This window comes from Oncorhynchus nerka, linkage group LG2 (assembly GCF_034236695.1).
Source record: "Oncorhynchus nerka isolate Pitt River linkage group LG2, Oner_Uvic_2.0, whole genome shotgun sequence".
Lineage (NCBI taxonomy): Eukaryota > Metazoa > Chordata > Actinopteri > Salmoniformes > Salmonidae > Oncorhynchus > Oncorhynchus nerka.
The window spans coordinates 10,955,064-10,976,103 of record NC_088397.1 but is presented as its reverse complement, the minus strand read 5'-3'; the positions used below and the strand labels follow the sequence as shown (position 1 = coordinate 10,976,103).

At 42.9% G+C, this 21,040-nt stretch overlaps 3 protein-coding genes across 5 annotated transcripts; 2 read left to right on the top strand and 1 right to left on the bottom strand.

The window, feature by feature from the left end:
- Positions 1-353: 353 nt before the first annotated feature.
- On the top strand, positions 354-7,376 carry LOC115115179 (protein boule-like). 2 transcript variants are annotated; one of them, XM_065023184.1, is made up of 11 exons: positions 354-746; positions 1,670-1,786; positions 1,914-2,005; positions 2,145-2,199; positions 2,672-2,747; positions 3,246-3,406; positions 3,708-3,791; positions 4,109-4,156; positions 4,268-4,396; positions 4,644-4,751; positions 4,868-7,376. In XM_065023184.1, exons 1-11 carry the CDS (start codon positions 729-731, stop codon positions 5,027-5,029), a joined length of 1,050 nt encoding a protein of 349 aa, XP_064879256.1. In that variant the 5' UTR covers positions 354-728; the 3' UTR covers positions 5,030-7,376. The 2 variants fall into 2 exon arrangements, with proteins under 2 accessions (XP_064879256.1, XP_029499529.2); XM_029643669.2 differs by having other exon boundaries at positions 1,649-1,786.
- A 119-nt stretch (positions 7,377-7,495) lies between these two features.
- LOC115116287 (MOB-like protein phocein) lies at positions 7,496-14,458 on the bottom strand. The gene is made up of 8 exons (XM_065023185.1): positions 14,299-14,458; positions 13,150-13,212; positions 12,712-12,812; positions 12,551-12,593; positions 12,127-12,213; positions 11,632-11,711; positions 11,293-11,404; positions 7,496-10,000 (listed from the first exon to the last, which is right to left on the bottom strand). Exons 1-8 carry the CDS (start codon positions 14,356-14,358, stop codon positions 9,866-9,868), a joined length of 681 nt encoding a protein of 226 aa, XP_064879257.1. The 5' UTR covers positions 14,359-14,458; the 3' UTR covers positions 7,496-9,865.
- A 4,315-nt stretch (positions 14,459-18,773) lies between these two features.
- Positions 18,774-20,592, top strand: LOC115116051 (gamma-crystallin M2-like). Of its 2 annotated transcripts, none has more exons than XM_065023191.1 (3): positions 18,774-18,882; positions 19,333-19,575; positions 20,266-20,592. In XM_065023191.1, the coding sequence occupies exons 1-3, from the start codon at positions 18,874-18,876 to the stop codon at positions 20,539-20,541; spliced, it is 528 nt and encodes a 175-aa protein (XP_064879263.1). In that variant the 5' UTR covers positions 18,774-18,873; the 3' UTR covers positions 20,542-20,592. The 2 variants fall into 2 exon arrangements, with proteins under 2 accessions (XP_064879263.1, XP_064879261.1); XM_065023189.1 differs by having other exon boundaries at positions 19,333-19,590.
- Positions 20,593-21,040: the final 448 nt, after the last annotated feature.

Sequence of the window (21,040 nt, the reverse complement as noted above, 5' to 3'; positions counted from 1 at the left end):
GTACTCCAAGTCATGTGAATATGAAGTACAAGGAGTTGAACATGAGCTTTAAAAAAAAAAATGGCAACCAGGCAAGACAGAACCCGGTTGGTACAGAACCCGGTACCAACCATACAGACTCGGGCGATAGTTTTCTTTGTAGAATATTTGTGCCAAAATGTTAATAATACGATAATTACCATGTTCATTCATGTACACTTATTGTAAATTAATGTAGGAATGAACTGAAATTGTTCAATAAAAACGTTTTTCATAAAAAGGGCTTTTCTCCCGCCATCAACGTGGTCATCGGGGACTGGGAAAGTGCCATCTGGACAAGTTGAGGGCGGCAGAGCCTGGAAGAGCGGGAAATAAAACGCAATTAAACTAGCTAGCTAACCTGCGACTGCTCTAAAGTTTCCTACCTTTGGCACATGGAAACAAACTAACAATAATCTATAGATACATGTTTCTCTGGTTAAATACAACTATAACAATAGAAATGTAACCCATGTAGCCCACCTATGAATATGAGTGGTTTAGGACGAGCTCAATCTGGTAAACGCCAGATATTTTCCCTTCGTTCATACTGCAGATAGACTGGTGTTGATGACTCTGATACAGGCTCGGCTGTTCCTGGCTGTGTGCACCTCCTTGCAAGGTGTTTTAACTTGAGCTGCCATTGTCTTGCTGAATTATTTGTTTCCACTTTACTTGTTCACGACATCTAGTTAAGCACGGTGTCTACGATGGAGAACGAAATAACCGTAAGTTACCTTTCACCAGCGTACTAACTTTACTTGCCATCTTGCAAGCTAGCTAAGATGAATATGTTGTAAAAATATATATATGTATATATATTTTTTTACAACATATTTATCTTAGCTAGCTAGCTTTTTTATATATATATGTTTAGCGAAGTAGCTAAACAGATAAGTGTTGCGTTTGTGTGTCGGTATATTTGATTCATGTAACAATGGGTTGCCAATACTACAATTATATAAATTAATGTAATATAACCAGCAAGTTAAAATGTCACTCTTGAATGCTAACGATATTGTCTAGCTATCACTAATGTTAGCTTCCAGTGCATAAAGTTAGCAAGGTCTTTAGTTTAGATAGATAGCTAGATAAGTTATGTTAACTAGCGTTATTTATGTTCAGTTATATGTCGCTTGATATAGATAATGTATTCCAAACCAGATTAAGTTATGTTGTAACTCGTTTATTGGTAAATGGTGATTGATCTTGCATGTTTCTCCTGATCGAAAATGTGTTGGCTGACTCTTGTTAGCTTTTAGCTAGCTAACTAGCTAAGTTCTCTCTCCTAAACCTTAGCCTAGCATTGTGCAGTTTCTCATGCATTTCAGTGAGCCATATTATAGGCTTTAAAAAGCAAAAGGTCACTCAGGGTTGGCTAGTTATTCCCAGCTCTAGACAAAACAAAAGTGCATCTACAAAGACAACCTCTTTTCAAGCCGCAGTTGTCCCCAAGAATACAGTTGTAGAGACAGTTTGTTTTGAAAGATCAAAGGCTTACAACATACCCTTTGTCTTAAAGATATCAAACGATATTGCTTTGTAAAATAGATAATTTTTGCTACATTATCAGAATTTTTCAGCATTGGTGAGGATGGCCAATCCAGTGATGCTCTTGTTCTGTTTCAAGCTAATCTCAATCTGCACGCAGACCAGTACTCCCTCTCCTCCTCCTGACCCCAGCAACGACACCTCTCCCTCTCACCATGCCCCCCGCTTTGGCACCATCATCCCTAACCGCATCTTTGTGGGAGGCATTGATTTCAAGGTGACTTTTGTCTCTTTCTTTACTTTCATAGGGCCTCCTGGTTTTGTGTTTTGCGACCTAACTTGACCTTTTTGCTGCTGCTGCATGTTACTGGACCATGAAAAGGGTGTGTTCTTTTTGTGTGTAGACCAATGAGAGCGACCTGAGACGCTTCTTCTCCCAGCATGGAGCAGTGAAGGAGGTGAAGATAGTGATTGACCGTGCTGGGGTGTCAAAAGGGTGAGTTCAGTTAAACTGTAGATGTTCTGCCTCGCAGACTGGATGACACCTGCAATGATGTTTATTAACTAAAGTATGACAATGGAAATGTAATCCAGGGACACTGTATCATTGCCTTGTGTTTGTGTCCATCCCACAGATATGGCTTTGTTACCTTTGAGACCCAGGAGGATACAGAGAGAATCCTTCATGATGTGAGTAACTAAAAGTACATTCTTTGACAAAAGGGTTCCAAATGGGTTCTTTGGCAGTCCCCATAGGAGAACCCTTTTTGGTTCCAGGTATAATTATTTTTGGTTACATGTAGAACCCTCTGTGGAAAGGGTTCCACATGGAATCCAAAACGGTTCCCCTATGAGGATAGCCGAAGAACCCTTTTAGGTGCTAGACGGCACCTTTTTTTCTAAGAGTGTAGAGCCAATATACAGATATATATATACATATGTACAGATTAGAGGTCGACCTCTAGTACAGATATGAGATAGAGACGATACGATACAAACCTTATATCTCCTACTAGAGGACAGCAGCTCAAATACACATTAGATCTAGCTCAGTCCATCACCAGTAAAGACATGGTCATAGGTAGTAAATGTTCAGTGTAAAGTGATCTGTCTCAATCTGTACCGGATACCCCCTGTCCCTCTGCCACCACCACATCCCCAGGCTGACAGACTGTGCTTCCGGGACAAGAGGCTCAACATCGGCCAGGCCGTCCGCAAGCAGCAAGTGGGAGGTCACCGTAAGTAACAGAGCCCCTTAGAGCCGGGGTAGGCCACCCTGGTCCTGAAGCGCTTTAACCGACCTGGAAGACCAGGTGTGTTGAATTTAGGCAGTCACTGAACTGATCAATTAGCTCATTTGGTCAGGTGGTGAATTTAGGCAGTCACTGAACTGATCAATTAGCTCATTTGGTCAGGTGTGGTGCCTAGATTGAACAGAATCCTGCAGCACCTCAGGAACAGGGTTGCCTTCCCATGCTGTAGATGAGTGACAGCTGAAGCAGTAGCATTACATAGTGGTGGAAATTACTTTTTCAACACGTTTGTAATGCATCATTGAACATTTGAACTATCATACCATATATTGTCTTATCTTGATCGTGGTGGGTGGGGACTAATGTGCTCTTGCACTTGTTGGCTTTAAAATTCTGAATCATCACCTGGGATTGAGTGTCGACAACGTTTGCCTTTGTACATAACCTGGTGGTTGACTTGTGCCTCCTTCCTCCTCCACTCAGCAAACAGCTTCTCTGTGTCCAGCCATACTCCTGCCATGATACCCACCCCCTGTGGAACCATGTACCTCACCACCCCTACGGGGTACCCCTACACCTACCACAACGGAGTGGCTTACTTCCACACCCCAGAGATGAGCCCCTCCGCCCCCTACCACTGGCCTGTGAGTCCTATCCTTCACTCAGCCATGTGCTCATGCCACATCTTCCCTGGTGGTGAATGAAATGTGCATTCTACATGAAGATTTGATTTGAACACACAGCAACATGTGAGAATCATAGAGAGACTACTGATCATGTTTCATCCAGGAAACAGACACGACATACTACAGTGTTTTAGTCATTTTATACAATTAATTGCATTTGATAAAATCTTAAGTTATTGTACATTTGCTTTTTTTGGCGTAAAGATAAATGTTATTTCGTACATGGCTGGTGTCCCACATGTTACATGTGTCCTTGTAGCCCCGCTCAGTGCCTGGCTCTCCAGTCATGCTGACCCACCAGCCTCCACCCATCTACCAGCAGCCAGCCTACCATCACTACCAGGTCAGAGCAGACTGTCCTGGATCGTCTCACCAACACTATTACAGCTCAGCTGACCAGCCTGATCCCCGATCTGTTTGTATTCTATAGGCAATGTTGTCCATGACCATAGGAGTTGGCAAGACAGCACAAACAGATCTGGGACCAGGCTAACCGTAGTCACCAGTACAGCATCATAAGACATCCATTGTAAATACTGGTACCTCAGCCAATGACAGCCAAGTCAGCTGTTCAGATGTAATGGTATTGAGGTGTTATCCCAGGAGAAAGCTGGTGTACTCCTGGGTACTGATCTGTTTCCTATACTCTGTGTCCTTCAGGCCCCTACACAGTGTCACCCTAGTCACCTGCAATGGAACGTTCCTCAGGTAAGAGAAGGAGATGGGCTTCTGTGCTCTTCACCTCTATGTTTGTGAGTGGGTTTTTATCAGAGGCAAGGTGGATCCTAAATCTCAACTAATTGTGTGTGTGTTTGTCAGTCTCCAGTGCCCTCCAGCCCAGTGTTGTACATGCAGCCCTCTGAGCTCCTGTACCAGCCCATGGAGCAGCCCAGCGACGGGGGATGTGTCCAGCCTGCCATGCCCCTCATAGAGGCCCCCATCCCAGAGGTTGATAACATCCTGACCTGGGTTCTGTTCATTACGCTCAAAACTGAGAAAAAACTACCTTGGTCCAATAAGAAAGGCACATTGACTGTTTCAAAATGTTTTGCCACAGTACGACCTACTGAACACAACCATTTTGTAGTTCCCTCGGTCAGTGTACTATTTCCCATATGCTACTTCATAGCTTCAGCATTAGGTGACAGTTGATGTATAAAACCGTACTCAGTGCTTACTTGTTCTACCATAGCAGCAGTTCATCGACCACATGGTGCAACCAGCCTACAATCACACGTTATCATACTACCCACAAAGTCCAGGGGGGATGACACCTGTGATGATACAGCAAGAACCAGGAAAGGTACCAGTATAAACTTATTATGACATCATATGATAATGCATGCTAGAGAATCATCTTTATTGGTCTGTTGTGATGAAGGATTGTCATGTGTTGTGTCTGTTACGTTCCCCATCTAGGAACAGAAGTTCCACGCCATGAGGCGAGGTTACCCCTCCTCGCCGGTCAGCCTGAAGCCCAGGTACGGCCGCAACCCGCACTACGCCCACCTGCGCAAGGAGTACCGCCCAGAAATCACCACTGACCCCTCCCCTCCGCCCGCCACCGAACCACTCAAGTAGAGTATATCCACGTTTCCTTTCAGCCAATGAAACGCCCATCTCCTCAGGCAGAAAGACCCACTTCTCTATCTCTCCACCCGCTTCTCAATCTCTCCATGACCCTGTCTCCTCCAACCCTTCACACGCATCATATTATTCAGTCCAGACAACTATGTGCTCGCTGAATGTTCATCTGTTTACTATAATTTAATAGAATATTGAGAATATGAATCATTTTAGCTACTAAAAAGTACTGTAAGCACTATGATGTAAGTGCTCGTTCTATCACTTCTGGACTGAAAAGGTGCATAGCTTCCTCTGGTGTTTTCCCCACGACTCAGGGAGGGATAACTAGCTCCTGGTACTGCATTGTACTGTTGAACTGTTTCATAACTAACCCAATGCACGATTCAGCTTAAAGTTAAGCTAAACGATCTTTTGTAACAAGAATGTTCCTCCTTTGGCATTTGTGTCAAATTTTTGCCATGTAATCGTTCAGAGTATAGAAGCAAAGGGAGCTATTTCCTGATACTGCTTTATATTGGCCTATTGGCCAATCACACATTTTCTTTTTCAAATTAGCTCTTAACGCAAAGCAAAAAAAAGTATTAACGAAGATTACTGCCAATATTAGTTCTAAATAAAAGCTCTCTATCTGCCATTGGGCATGTTTTATCTCATTGGTATTAGAATAGTCAAGATTACTGTCTTTATAATGTGACTGCAATACATGTTGGGAAATGTATTTTAAAATAATTAGGCTGCTGTCACAGAGGAGTGCAAATAGATCCCTAGAGAGTTAATCGTTACATAATTCTCCAACTGGATGAAAAAATACATAACCAGGAGATTTTATACATTTTTTTTTTATACATTTAGCATTTTTATGTATCTCATGTTTTCAAGAGCTGTTTCATATAGATTTTGCTGTGATTGTGAGTCTCTAAAAACAATGTGCCCTCCAGATGAAGGGTAACATCAAAATAACTCTGTCCACTGGACTGGGACCACAAATAAAGTACAATGAACATCAGTCAAACAGATTCACATGGTCTTTCGTCGGCTTTGTGTGACGGCTGGGACATTTCAAGATTGGAAGGTCAACAAGGCAAGCTCTTTTTGCCGCTCTTTCCTGCCTGTAAATTATTCGCCTCATCTTCATCAACTTCAATCACCCTGGGTTCAGTCATGAGTCACCCTGGGTTCAGTCATGAGTCACCCTGGGTTCAGTCATGAGTCACCCTGGGTTCCCTCAGGTCTACACGGTTTGGTTACTTTTTCTCCTGCATCCTGTCTTGGTCTGCTCCCTCATTGGTTATGCATGTATTCTGTTAAAATTGTATTCTATAACTGATAAGCTATGGGTGTCAGAGTTGAGATTTAACTAAAGAATTTATGACATCACATATTTCATTGAGGCCTATTTTTTTGAATAATTATTTGAATAGCTGGATTGCATGTACTATGAGGTGTCTGGTTTTGTTTTGTGTGAACTGCGATTCACTTTCATTTCATGATCGTCCCTGTAAAAAAATATATATAATCAGGGTAGAAACATCTTGAATTTTCCACAACGGTTCATAATTGAAAAGTTATGCCGTTTTGCTCTGAAACATACTTGTTTTCTTGTTGAGAATTGATCATAGTGAAAGTCAATGCCAGAAGAAAAGAAATGACAGAATCATTTCTTAAATAAGTGCTCCCATGTTCTGTTAATTTATCATTAAAATAACTGTTTAGGTCAATTTGATTTGGACAGTTATTAATAAAACAGAATTAAAGTTTGATTTGAAATGACAATTTTAGGAAGAGTATTTTGTTGTATTCCAAGCATGCCTGTAATTTCTCAATGTTCCATTTGAATAAACAGGTTTTACTCTACATATTGTCATAGCACCACATTGTCAAGTCAATGTGTCTTGCTTTTTAAAACATACATAAATGTTGAACTATTTATTACAATGTTAGACGTTTGAAGTTCAGTTTGGGGATATTCCACCTCTACCTCCTGTAATCCCATTACTCAACCTGAGGAGCAGATCAACTATGCTTTGCTCCAAAGTACAGTCTTTTAAAAAATGTCATATTGTTTTGGAGTTAAGATATGCTCTGTTCGTCTACCCTTTTTATAAATGAGGCGAAGTTGTCTTGACCTCACAGTTAAGATTTTGTTTTAACATCAGTGCATGTATGTTTTGTATATAGTTCTGAACACTAGCTAACATTTGGATGTTTACTTTGATGTTCTTCTGCACATTACATTGTGCCTTGTTCTTTCTGAATATTGGGGGGGGAATGTTTAAGACTTGTTGTGTTCAGAAGTGGGTCGTCTTGTTGGTACGAATAAAGTTTGAACCCTTGAGAAGGATGGATACGTCCGTGTGTCATTGAGCCCAGGGAAACAACCCTTACTGATGAAATGGAAGCCCGTTTAAAAACGTGAAGACTACAGGTCACACATGTACAATAGGAACACATGGCACTTGATTGTAAATATCAGATATTTTAATAAGAAACAGTGACTGGATATCCACCAGGGACAAAATGGCAACACCGTCAAACACATCGTTGTGTTGCCTGAGTAATAGTTCATCATTTGACAAGAATATAGAAAGTGAATGAGACATAATTGTGCTTTGAAAACCTAAGGCATTTCTGAGTAGCTGTCATTAATTTTAACCAATAATGAAAACATCAAATTCCTTTATTTTAAATAAATACAGTGAGAGATTGTTGCCCTAAATGACATGAACGTAAAACACCCCCATCCCCTTCTATAGAAACCAGTTATTAGGAAAGCAGTCCTTGTGCCATGTCAAAGATGTAGGAACTCTGGCCCAGTAAACAGGATATCCTGCGGCAATGTTGCCTTTTTTTGGCTCTGGGTTGAAGCTTCCCCTAGGTATAGATCAGCTTCCCAGCCCCTAATCTTAACCTCAGCCGATCTAGGATCATCTTCCCCTCCCCTAATCTTAACCTCAGCCGATCTAGGATCAGCTTCCCCTCCCCTAATCTTAACCTCAGCCGATCTAGGATCAGCCTGCCCTCCCCTAATCTTAACCTCAGCCGATCTAGGATCAGCCTGCCCTCCCCTAATCTTAACCTCAGCCGATCTAGGATCAGCTTCCCCTCCCCTAATCTTAACCTCAGCCGATCTAGGATCATCTTCCCCTAATCTTAACCTCAGCCGATCTAGGATCATCTTCCCCTCCACTAATCCTAAACTCAGCCATTAGTGGAATAAAACCCTAAAAACCATTTTTGTTATAGTCTGCAATTAATCATGTCCTTCCACTTCCTTAATCTAGGATGGAAGACTGACATGGTTTTATATACAGTAGTCAGAAATATCAGGACTATTAAATACCTGTTATATCAACCTGTATAATGTAGCCTGTTTATTAAATACCTGTTATATTAACTTGTAGCTCTACATTAGACCAGAGTTCCTGACACCTAGAACACAACAAAGGCTGCATTTACACAGACAGCCCAATTATGATCTTTTGCCACCAATTAGTCTTTTGACCAACCAGAGCAATTATTTTGCCCATAAGAATTTGGTTGCCTGTGTAAATGCTGCCTGAGGACCAAACAGAAACACATGATAAAGTAACTAGCAAAGGGTGTCACAGTTTATCAGGTACACCACCCTGTTCACCAAAATGATTCGCTCCTACAGTGAGTCACGTGGCTGTGGCTTGCTCTATAAAGCAGGCAGACAGGCATCGAGCCATTCAGTAACTGTTTGATTGAATGCTAGAATGTGTCAAACTAGCGGCCTAAGTGACTTTGAGCGTGGTGATCGTCTGCTAGGCGCACCGGATCCAATATCTCTGAAAGAGCCGGCCTCCTGGGATTTTCACGCACGAGTGTCTAGAGTTTACTGTGAATGGTGCGACAAACAAAAACCATCCAGTCAGCGGCAGTTCTGTGGGTGAAAACAGCTCGTTGATGAGAGGTCCAAGGAGAATGGCAAGAATCGTGCAAGCTAACAGGCTGGCCACTAACGGCACAGTACAACAGTGGTGTGCAGAACAGCATTTCGAAACGCACAACTCGTTGATCCTTGTCACGGATGGGCTATTGTAGCAGACGACCACACGGGGTTCCAGTCCTATCAGCTAAAACTAAGAAGAAGCACTAGTGGGAACGCAACTACCAACACTGGACAATTGAGGAGTGGAAAAACCTTGCCTGGTCTGATGAATCCCGTTTCCAGGTTCATGCTGATGACAGTCAGGTTTTGGCGTAAGCAGCATGAGTACGTTTACCCATCCTACCTGGTGTCAACGGTACAGGCTGGTGGCGGTGGTGTACTGGTGTGGGGAACGTTTTCCTGGCACACGTTAGGTCCCTTGATACCAATTTAGCAACGATCGAACGTCACAGCGTATCTGAACATTGTTGCTGACCAAACCCACTAGAGAGAGCATCTTTGGGATGAGGTAGACCGGGCTGTTTGCAGCATCAATGTTCCTGCCGTCCAATCTGCAGCTACGGCGTGATGCCATCCCGTCTGCATGGACCCACATCCATGTGGAACGTTTCCGACACCTTGTAGAATCCATGCCCTGAAAATTTCAGGCTGTTTTGGTGGCAAAGCGGGGTTTGACCCGGTACTAGATGGGTGTACCTAATTAACTGGCCACAGTGTATATTGGTTAGTCATTTAACCACAAAATTGTCTTGTTCTCTGAAACATACAAGCTAAATTAGGATGTTCATACAATATTGAAAATATTCTACTTAAAAACTGGTGATTTTAGTGTACTTTAGTGTATTGTGTGGTTGTGGGTGGGTGTGTGAGACAGCCAGTTTGGCAGGGTGTAGCAGATCCTCTTCAGATCCCAGTCCTCAGGCGTCGCTCTCGCCCTCTGCTTCGTTAGGGTTAGTCTCATCCTCCATGATGGGTACGATCAGGTTGTCCTTGGACATCAGGTTGTACTTCATCACGAAGCGCGTGAACCGATGGCACAGGAACGTCTCGTTCTGGAGAGGGCAAGAGCATTCGCTTGAGTTTTCCTATAGAAAATCACAACGTTTCTAAACCCAATGCTAGTTAAAAGCTGTAGTCACTGATAACCAATACACCAGAGTCAAATTATATTAAGTACAATGCAACAAGTATCATCACAATCACAGCTGAATCTATGTGAAACCTGTTGGGGTAAGAGTTAGGATGGGATTCAATCTGATCAGGCATTGTAGCACAATGTAAAGGTCATTTCCCATTGTGCCGACATATTCAGCGTTAACCGGGAATGTGACCTCTACAGCCACTGGAACGTTCAACAACGCGGGATCAGATTGGATCCCAGCCTCAGGGCTTTGGGTTAGTGCTTTACAGTATGTACAGCCTTAGGGCTTTGGGTTAGTGCTTTACAGTATGTACAGCCTCAGGGCTTTGGGTTAGTGCTTTACAGTATGTACAGCCTCAGGGCTTTGGGTTAGTGCTTTACAGTATGTACAGCCTCAGGGCTTTGGGTTAGTGCTTTAAGTACAGTATGTACAGCCTCAGGGCTTTGGGTTAGTGCTTTAAGTACAGTATGTACAGCCTCAGGGCAGGGCTTTACAGCCTCAGGGCTTTAGTGCTTTTTACAGTATGTACAGCCTCAGGGCTTTGGGTTAGTGCTTTAAGTACAGTATGTACAGCCTCAGGGCTTTGGGTTAGTGCTTTAAGTACAGTATGTACAGCCTCAGGGCTTTGGGTTAGTGCTTTAAGTACAGTATGTACAGCCTCAGGGCTTTGGGTTAGTGCTTTAAGTACAGTATGTACAGCCTCAGGGCTTTGGGTTAGTGCTTTACAGTATGTACAGCCTCAGGTTAGTGCTTTACAGCCTCAGGGCTTTGGGTTAGTGCTTTAAGTACAGTATGTACAGCCTCAGGGCTTTGGGTTAGTGCTTTAAGTACAGTATGTACAGCCTCAGGGCTTTGGGTTAGTGCTTTAAGTACAGTATGTACAGCCTCAGGGCTTTGGGTTAGTGCTTTAAGTACAGTATGTACAGCCTCAGGGCTAGGTTTAGGGTTAGTGCTTTAAGTACAGTATGTACAGCCTCAGGGCTAGGTTTAGGGTTAGTGCTTTAAGTACAGTATGTACAGCCTCAGGGCTAGGTTTAGGGTTAGTGCTTTAAGTAAAGTATGTACAGCCTCAGGGCTTTGGGTTAGTGCTTTAAGTACAGTATGTACAGCCTCAGGGCTTTGGGTTAGTGCTTTACAGTATGTACATGTGTAATTACAATTCACTATTCACAGGAATAAAGACAGTCATAGAAAATGCTTACCTCATACTTGTCAAAGATCTGACGATGGTGGAAGTAAGCGTGGGAGAATATCCTGTAGATCCGCCGGCAAACTGAACCCAGTTTCCCTACTGAGGACTCTTTAATGCTCACTCTACCATAGGACAGAGACCAAATCAGGTCACTATCTATAGACAGCAACTTTATTACAACGCTTACAGCAAATGTAGGTAGCTGCATATATCAGTACAATGCGAATGATCACTTGGATAAAATGGTGTTCAATTTTTAAAAACGATTGATTTCTGTGTGAAGGGTGCTGGGGGTTAATGAGAAAGTTAAAGTCACAGGAGACATAGGAACACGGTAAACAGTTGTTACCTGCTAGGGAAGTACTTGTTACTGTTGAGGAGGCAGGCGGCTCCGTCCAGAGTGTGTCTGGTGTAGTCGATGGCTGGACACTGTGCAGGAGACAGCAAACACAACAACAGGCTTGAGTACCAGCCATGATACAATAATGACTATAATGCTGTTATTAGTTCTGGCATGGTGAATGTTCGGTGCCAGAGGACAACTATCTTGTGTGGCTCAGTTGGTAGAGCATGGTGCTTGCAACGCCAAGTGTCATGGGATCGATTCCCACTGAGGCCACCCAAGTTACAAGTTTGTCTATAAGTCGTATGTAGAGGATACAGTCCAACAAAATGCTTCAAAACAGAAAATGTATGCAAGCATGACTAAGTCACTAAGACTAAGTGGCTTTGGATAAAAGTCTAACTGGTTTATATTAGTATTCTATTCTTATACCAGGGAAAGAGGGTAGGAACTGGATGAGGGATCCACCTCTACAAATGCTGTGGGCAGAGAGGACCTTACCTCTTTGGGAGTCTTGTGTGCAGCACAGAGGAAGATCCACTGCTCTGTTGCCGTCATCTGGGTGCATGTGTCTGGGTGGCATTCTCCCTGTGAACAGACAGAGTACATGTTAGTAACAGACTTACTGGACGTTACCACTCCAACAAACACAGTGTGAGAAGAATGGATGTTCAACATGATCTTCCTGAAGAGCTATGTCACAGGCCTGGGCAACTCCAGTCCTCCAGGGCCTGATTGGTGTCACCCCTTTTCTCCTTCCCTATTAAACATAGCTGATTCATTAAATGTCATTCTAAACTGAAGATCACAATTAGGTGATTATTAGAGTCAGGTGTGTTAGCTGGGACTGGGGCAAAACTGTGACACCAATCAGGACCCGAGGACTGGAGTTGCCCAGGCCTGCTGATCCATCGTAAGTGCATACCTGTAGTTTCACAGCAAGTCCGTTCAGCTCCAAACAGAACTGCCTAAAAACAGAGGACACGAGACAAGACCAAATGTTAAAAGGAGGATGTGTTTTCAGCACCAGTAGACATTTTGGATGTCCACATGACTTTCTTCTAAGTGGTAAACGGCAGCCACTACCTGAGGTGTTCGTACTTCCAGACCCCCTCATCCTGACCCTCTGGGGGCTCCAGGATCTTGTCCATGTTGGAGCAGTCTGTACGGATGTTCTGTTGGATGTACTGAGAAGAACCACAAACAGACTTTAGAAGCAGAACAGAACTGCATTAAATACATCACCTGACTAAGCCATTCTACCTCAGCAACTCAAATGGCAGAGTAGCAGTCTGATTGTTGTCTACATTTGAAAGATGACAGTTTCTCTGATATTTTGTCTATATGCAACTGCTCATCCATACTGGAGAATGTTACAGAGAACTGCCCACACAGATCATCCCTAGCTACATAGCTAGTAGAATGCCTGATTAAACTTCTTCAATTAACCACGGTGTCATCATATGCAAATGACTCAAACAGTAAGATATTTCAAACATTAAAACAGAGACATCTGACTCCCACCTGCTGCACAGCCAGTGTGCTGTCCATCTCCTCGAACGACTCATCGGGCCAGTTGTAGAAGTCCTGTGGGCATACACAAGAAACTCAGCAGGGCAAACTAACTGCACAAAAAGACCTCGCCAGCTAGCTTATCTCTGTCTGGTAAATGAATAGGTAGCTACTAGCCCAATATTGGACTAAAGGAGCCTAACATTACTCCTTATAGTCCAAGGACCTTACATGTTCTGTTTAAAGGGTGAATTGGCTCTGGAAGCCAAATACTCCATCTAAATCCATTCTCAATTGTGGTACAGTTCTAGAACCATAAATCCCTCTACGTTCATGTCACATCCAAATGATTTCACAAATGCAAAATACAGCTTACTGTACACCAGTGAAGGCTGTTGGGAGGAGCTATAGGAGGAAGGGCTCATTGTAATGGCATTCCAATGAGGTCCTCATATAGCTCCTCCCACCAGCCTCCACTGGTTTAACCTGTTAACACAGTTGCAGTGGACAGTGTTTTTCAGTGACAACATGTTTGTGGCCTGTCTTCAGTTTACACACAGTTGTTCTGAGACGCAGAGATAGCTAATTAGCACAGGTACCTTAACAGGCGTTGTAAAATGGAAATATGCTCATGTGGTCCCCTAACTGTTTAAAGGTGTGTATCAATTTAACATGTTTGTTGTTGTTTTTACATTATTTCTCGCCGATATGAAAGGTCGTTATGTTCCAAAATCGTACTGCAAACTATCCGTGTTAATGTTCAGAACGAGTGTCGCGGCTCTTATCAAAACTCCCACATTCATCCAGTGATTTATGTGTAATCTAATGGCACTAAGAGTCATGATTAAGGGCGAGGTAGTTCGCTACTAGATAGCTACCTGTAGATTCTATTTTCAGATAACTTCAGACAATTGACAATACAAACAGGCATCGTTTGATAGCTGTGACCAACCCATATCTTATAGCTCCTGACTTTGACTGGCTAGCCAGCTGGCTGTATGTAGCCTCGCTAACTAGCAACATTAGCTAGTTAAGTAAGCTAACGTTAGCAGCTGACAAACGGGCCGTCTAGGAAAGGATACAAAATGTGCCCAAGTAAAAAAATGCAAGACATGAGTATTGAACACACTAAAATTAAACCATGTTGCTAAAATCTGGTACCTTTTCTTTAGTCCCTGGTCGATTCCTCCTCATAACAGCTGCACCCTCCGCCATGACCATCTCGACTGGAATCCGGATGTTGCCAAAGCTGGAGGAAGTGTCAGCTCGCCGTGCAAGTAGCCTATCTTCTGACAGTAAAACATTTTTTTGCGGATTTGATTGAACTTCATTGGTGTATTCATTAGTCGGATTCTGTTGGAAAAACCTTTTAGAAAAAGAAACCGTTTAAATCAAATAATATAACATCTAATTGTATTTGTCACATGGGCCGAATTACAACTGGTGTAGACTTTACCATGGAATGCTTGCTTACGAAGCCTTCCCAACGACACAGAGTTTAAAAATAAAGTAGTACAAGAGGAATAAAATAAAATACACAAGATGGAACTACAGTATATACACAGGGAGTACCAGTACCAGATCAACATGAAGAGGTACGGGGAATCTGAGGTAGATATGTACACGAAGGCAGGGTAAAGTGACTAGACATCAGGATCGATAATAAGAATAAAATAAAGAACAGAGCACCCGCAGCAAATTATGAGTGTAAAAGTTTGTGTTGTGTCGGTCTTTGTGTGTGTGTGTTAGCCTATATGTGTTAGCGTATGTAGTGTATGTGAATGTGCGTGGGAGTGTCAATGTAGTGTGTGCGTGTATATATAGTTTATCGTTTACTCTTGGAACCAAACGGAACGAAACAGGGAGGAACCTACTTGAATTTCTCCAATAGAAACTCTCGTTTTCGTTGCAAAACGTTTTCCGTTTGGAGTGAACGGTTTCCGTTGCAAAACGTTTTGCAACCGAATCCGACTAATTCATAAATCATAAATCCTCTCTTATACACATACCAGGTATATACCAGGAATGGTGTGTGTGTGTAAGAAAGGATGTATTAATGTATACTTGATTTAATTCCAGATCTCAGATCCACACGGGTGGGAGAACTGGGTGTATTCATTATTTGGATCAGTGAAAATATAAAATAAGAATAATATTTGTTTAGTTGTAGAAAGCTATTAAATTGTTTTCAACATAAATATTTTGAGGGAAAAGAGGGGGTCATTTTGACTTCAATGTATTTATATATAAGAAAACAAATGTGGTTTTCTCTGTTTATTGTATCCTTTCATTTGATTGATTAATACTGTTGAGTCTTTTTAATTTCACAGGCCACACTGCTGACCACCAGTCCTGTGACAGTATCTGATGCAGTAGAGGCTATATTATTATCATGATGTGTTGTTCCATAACAGATACTCCTATCCCCCATAGTATATTGTTCCCCTGTCAGACACTCTTGCCCCAATAATACCATAAGCCCCATAAGCCTTTTTGTGGCTGCAGTAGCCCACTGTAGGATCAGGCATTTCCACAGGATACCCTGTTTGTAAATATTCACTGATTCTCCATTAGCTTACTCTCAATGGCAATGTTCCATGTTCTATAGTCCATTCTATCATCACAATGCATTATATGTTATGATCAAGCTGTTTATACTCTGTTATAATACTGTTCTACCCTAAAACAATAACGTTGTGGTTGGACGGAATCTGAGAGTGTCTGCTCCTTCCTATGTTCCATATTCTACTCCATATAGAGAAGCTTCTCTAACAGGCCTCCATGTTATTTCTAGAATGAGTGTGTACCTGCAGATTGTCCTATACTGTAGTGTTGTGATGGTCCTATACCGTAGTGTTGTGATGGTCCTATACCGTAGTGTTGTGATGGTCCTATACCGTAGTGTTGTGATGGTTCTATACTGTAGTGTTGTGATGGTCCTATACCGTAGTGTTGTGATGGTCCTATACCGTAGTGTTGTGATGGTCCTATACTGTAGTGTTGTGATGGTCCTATACCGTAGTGTTGTGATGGTCCTATACTGTAGTGTTGTGATGGTCCTATACTGTAGTGTTGTGATGGTCCTATACCGTAGTGTTGTGATGGTCCTATACCGTAGTGTTGTGATGGTTCTATACCGTAGTGTTGTGATGGTCCTATACCGTAGTGTTGTGATGGTCCTATACTGTAGTGTTGTGATGGTCCTATACCGTAGTGTTGTGATGGTTCTATACTGTAGTGTTGTGATGGTCCTATACTGTAGTGTTGTGATGGTCCTATACTGTAGTGTTGTGATGGTCCTATACTGTAGTGTTGTGATGGTCCTATACCGTAGTGTTGTGATGGTTCTATACCGTAGTGTTGTGATGGTCCTATACCGTAGTGTTGTGATGGTTCTATACTGTAGTGTTGTGATGGTCCTATACTGTAGTGTTGTGATGGTCCTATACTGTAGTGTTGTGATGGTCCTATACTGTAGTGTTGTGATGGTCCTATACCGTAGTGTTGTGATGGTTCTATACCGTAGTGTTGTGATGGTCCTATACCGTAGTGTTGTGATGGTTCTATACCGTAGTGTTGTGATGGTCCTATACTGTAGTGTTGTGATGGTTCTATACCGTAGTGTTGTGATGGTCCTATACCGTAGTGTTGTGATGGTTCTATACCGTAGTGTTGTGATGGTCCTATACTGTAGTGTTGTGATGGTCCTATACCGTAGTGTTGTGAGTGTTGTGATGGTCCTATACCGTAGTGTTGTGATGGTCCTATACCGTAGTGTTGTGATGGTCCTATACTGTAGTGTTGTGATGGTTCTATACCGTAGTGTTGTGATGGTCCTATACGCAGTGTTGTGAGTGTGTTGTGATGGTCCTATACTGTAGTGTTGTGATGGTCCTATACCGTAGTGTTGTGATGGTCCTATACCGTAGTGTTGTGATGGTCCTATACCGTAGTGTTGTGATGGTTCTATACCGTAGTGTTGTGATGGTCCTATACCGTAGTGTTGTGATGGTCCTATACCGTAGTGTTGTGATGGTCCTATACTGTAGTGTTGTGATGGTTCTATACCGTAGTGTTGTGATGGTCCTATACCGTAGTGTTGTGATGGTCCTATACCGTAGTGTTGTGATGGTCCTATACTGTAGTGTTGTGATGGTCCTATACCGTAGTGTTGTGATGGTCCTATACTGTGGTTATACCGTAGTGTTGTGATGGTTCTATACTGTAGTGTTGTGATGGTCCTATACCGTAGTGTTGTGATGGTCCTATACCGTAGTGTTGTGATGGTTCTATACCGTAGTGTTGTGATGGTCCTATACTGTAGTGTTGTGATGGTCCTATACCGTAGTGTTGTGATGGTCCTATACCGTAGTGTTGTGAGGGTCCTATACCGTAGTGTTGTGATGGTCCTATACCGTAGTGTTGTGATGGTCCTATACTGTAGTGTTGTGATGGTCCTATACCGTAGTGTTGTGATGGTCCTATACCGTAGTGTTGTGATGGTTCTATACCGTAGTGTTGTGATGGTCCTATACTGTGGTTATACCGTAGTGTTGTGATGGTCCTATACTGTAGTGTTGTGATGGTTCTATACCGTAGTGTTGAATGAGGGCCTGCAGATACTGTAGCACTGTCCTATGACTTTAAGAGAATGAATGAGGGCCTGCTATACTGTAGCACTGGATGACTTTAAGAGAATGAATGATGGCCTGCAGATACTGTAGCACTGTTATGACTTTAAGAGAATGAATGAGGGCCTGCAGATACTGTAGCACTGTGATGACTTTAAGAGAATGAATGAGGGCCTGCAGATACTGTAGCACTGGGATGACTTTAAGAGAATGAATGAGGGCCTGCAGATACTGTAGCACTGTTATGACTTTAAGAGAATGAATGAGGGCCTGCAGATACTGTAGCACTGGGATGACTTTAAGAGAATGAATGAGGGCCTGCAGATACTGTAGCACTGTTATGACTTTAAGAGAATGAATGAGGGCCTGCATATACTGTAGCACTGGGATGACTTTAAGAGAATGAATGAGGGCCTGCAGATACTGTAGCACTGGGATGACTTTAAGAGAATGAATGAGGGCCTGCAGATACTGTAGCACTGTTATGACTTTAAGAGAATGAATGAGGGCCTGCATATACTGTAGCACTGGGATGACTTTAAGAGAATGAATGAGGGCCTGCAGATACTGTAGCACTGTTATGACTTTAAGAGAATGAATGAGGGCCTGCAGATACTGTAGCACTGGGATGACTTTAAGAGAATGAATGAGGGCCTGCAGATACTGTAGCACTGTGATGACTTTAAGAGAATGAATGAGGGCCTGCAGATACTGTAGCACTGTTATGACTTTAAGAGAATGAATGAGGGCCTGCAGATACTGTAGCACTGTGATGATGCATTCCAAACAGTAAACGTGTCCCTTTATTGTGGATTACTGGATAATAAAATGTATTTTGGTCGACGTACAGTATCAAGAGGGCCGTGGTCCACGGCACGTGGGTCAATAATGTGCAGGGCTAGGACATCTGCATTGATGAATCAGGGGTTTTATCTGTATGGACAGGATCAAGGCCTTGGCAGCATCTCAATGCCACCAAATCCCTGCTCATTAAAATAACAAAACCTCTGATCCGGCAACCTTTGATTGAGTTTTATAAAAGAGGCTCGTGGCCCTCTGTCCTGGATATTACATTGAGGAAGAGTGCTCTAACAACAGCCCAGACATGAGTAAGGTAAGGCAGACCAGTTTTTCTCTAGCTAGTTGGCACTACTGTATACAGCTCTCTGGGTCTGTGCTTGTTTTTATGGACTTTAAAGCTGATTTGGAAAGAAACTGGTTGATTGATCAACACAGTAATGTCATAGTGCTGCCATGAAAAATAATCCAGAGGTAAGTTTTATAGTGTTTGGTAATGAAAATGATCATTGATCTCTGTTTTACTGGTAGACAAGCTGTAGAATACCAACAGTGTAGTAGCCTATAACAGGAGACCTATAAACAGGAGACAAACTTACTTGTACCTAATTGTTGGTCCAGAGAAGGCAGTATATTTTGCCATTATAGAAATCATAGAAAATGTGTTTTTATATTAGGAAGTGTACTTTTATTTGAAATGCAGTAAAATGAAAGAAAAAAACCTGATGTTAACATTTCCCTCCGACCTTCGACCCTGGCTGTGTAGATCACTTTCTACGAGGATAAAAACTTCCAGGGTCGCTCCTATGAGTGCGACACGGACTGCCCCGATGTGCACCCCCATTTCAGCCGCTGCAACTCCATCAAGGTAGATAGCGGCTGCTGGGTGCTGTACGAGAGGCCCAACTATGCAGGCTACCAGTATGTACTGACCAGGGGAGAGTTCCCAGAATATCAGCGCTGGATGGGCTACAGCGACACCATTCGCTCCTGCCGTACCTTTTCTTATGTGAGTAGCCGGGAGGTGAGAGAAGATGGGTTTTGATGTGTGGTTTGTTCATGGCTCAATCTGTATTGTAGTAATGCATTGTGGTGATTTATCAGTGTATACTTGTTCACTCAACTGGTGGTTTTAGGGCAGGTTGCCTTAATACAGACGAAGCCTAGTCCTGGACTAAAAAGCACTTTCAGTGGAGATTTTCCATTGATTTTTGTCCACGACTTGGCCTCATCTGTGTCCGGGAATCCGGCCCGTAGTTTTATAAGCACAACACATGAGTCTGTGAATGGTTGGGAGATAACCAGACCACGTAAAGGTCTGAAGGTACATGTCAAATAATGTCAAATAAAGCAAAGTGACTCTACGACTCGCCTAGAGGAGGAGAGTCGATGGTTGGATGGATGGAAGCCCATAATCTTGGGTTCCTTCAAGAGACATTTCTGAGACATTCTGGACATGTCCTATACTACCTTTGTGACTGTCGTGACCCTGGCCTATGTTAGCACACTGCGACCTCCCCAATTGTGATATCCCACTTCTGACACCAAATGTGGTGTTTGACTACTTTAGCATTTTGACTTCCCTGTGTTAACCTAAGGCCCGCTGAAACATGTCACTGGTTACCTGTGATTCCCCATGTCCCCCAAGTGACCTGTGTTTTGCCAGTGTTACCTCTCCTGTACCTCTCTGTCCGAGCAGGCCAGCGGCAGTCCCTACCGCATGAGAATCTACGAGAGGCCAGACTTCCAGGGACAGATGATGGAGTTCGGCGAGGACTGTGACTCCGTCCAGGACCGTTTCCGTAGCCGTGACATCTACTCCGCCAACGTCATGGATGGCTACTGGACCCTCTACGAGCATCCCAACTACAGGGGGCGCCAGTACTTTATGAGGCCCGGCGAGTACAGGAAGTTCAGCGAATGGGGAGCTACCTGTGCCACCACAGGCTCCTTCCGTAGGATCACCGACTTTTAGGCCCAACGTCCTCTCCACTCTGACCAGTCAATAAAACAATTGTTTAAATAAGCTTGCTGTTGATATTTCCATTTCACTGTTTCTGATTAAGTGATTGATATTAATTGGTGACATTTATGATATTTGGGGTCTGTGTTTGTGCCTTTAGCTTAAATGGAGGACAAACCTCAATATATTGAGCAAGAGGCACGTTGTACATTTAGGTCTAAATTGAATGGAATATACTGCAAACAGGTCTACATAAGAGGATGTAAATATATAGTTGAAATGTTGCACATTTAACATTAAAGTGTTGAATCATATGACATTAAGCAGACCATGTTCAGGTTCAAGTTTCTATCTCACTCACTCTACATGCTTCTTTGACACAGAGTCACTGGGACACAAAGGGCCACACAGTTGAAACTTACCTCCATGTTGGCAAAGTTCCCAACCAGAGAAAGGTCCCAAAACAGAGATCCTGAAGATCTTTTCATACCTGCTAGTGTAAGCTTCCAGA

Bases quoted from the DNA above. Each gene is read 5' to 3' on its own strand.
- LOC115115179 (XM_029643669.2), top strand. The intron at 2,748-3,245 runs GTAAGTAACAGA...TCCTCCACTCAG, and splicing joins GCAGCAAGTGGGAGGTCACC to CAAACAGCTTCTCTGTGTCC. The intron at 3,407-3,707 runs GTGAGTCCTATC...GTGTCCTTGTAG, and splicing joins CCGCCCCCTACCACTGGCCT to CCCCGCTCAGTGCCTGGCTC.
- LOC115116287 (XM_065023185.1), bottom strand. From the start codon at position 14,358: ATGGTCATGGCGGAGGGTGCAGCTGTTATGAGGAGGAATCGACCAGGG. The intron at 12,813-13,149 runs GTGGGAGTCAGA...GGTTCTTCTCAG, and splicing joins GCACACTGGCTGTGCAGCAG to TACATCCAACAGAACATCCG. The intron at 11,405-11,631 runs GTAACAACTGTT...GTCCTATGGTAG, and splicing joins AACAAGTACTTCCCTAGCAG to AGTGAGCATTAAAGAGTCCT.
- LOC115116051 (XM_065023189.1), top strand. The intron at 19,591-20,265 runs GTGAGAGAAGAT...CTGTCCGAGCAG, and splicing joins CTTATGTGAGTAGCCGGGAG to GCCAGCGGCAGTCCCTACCG.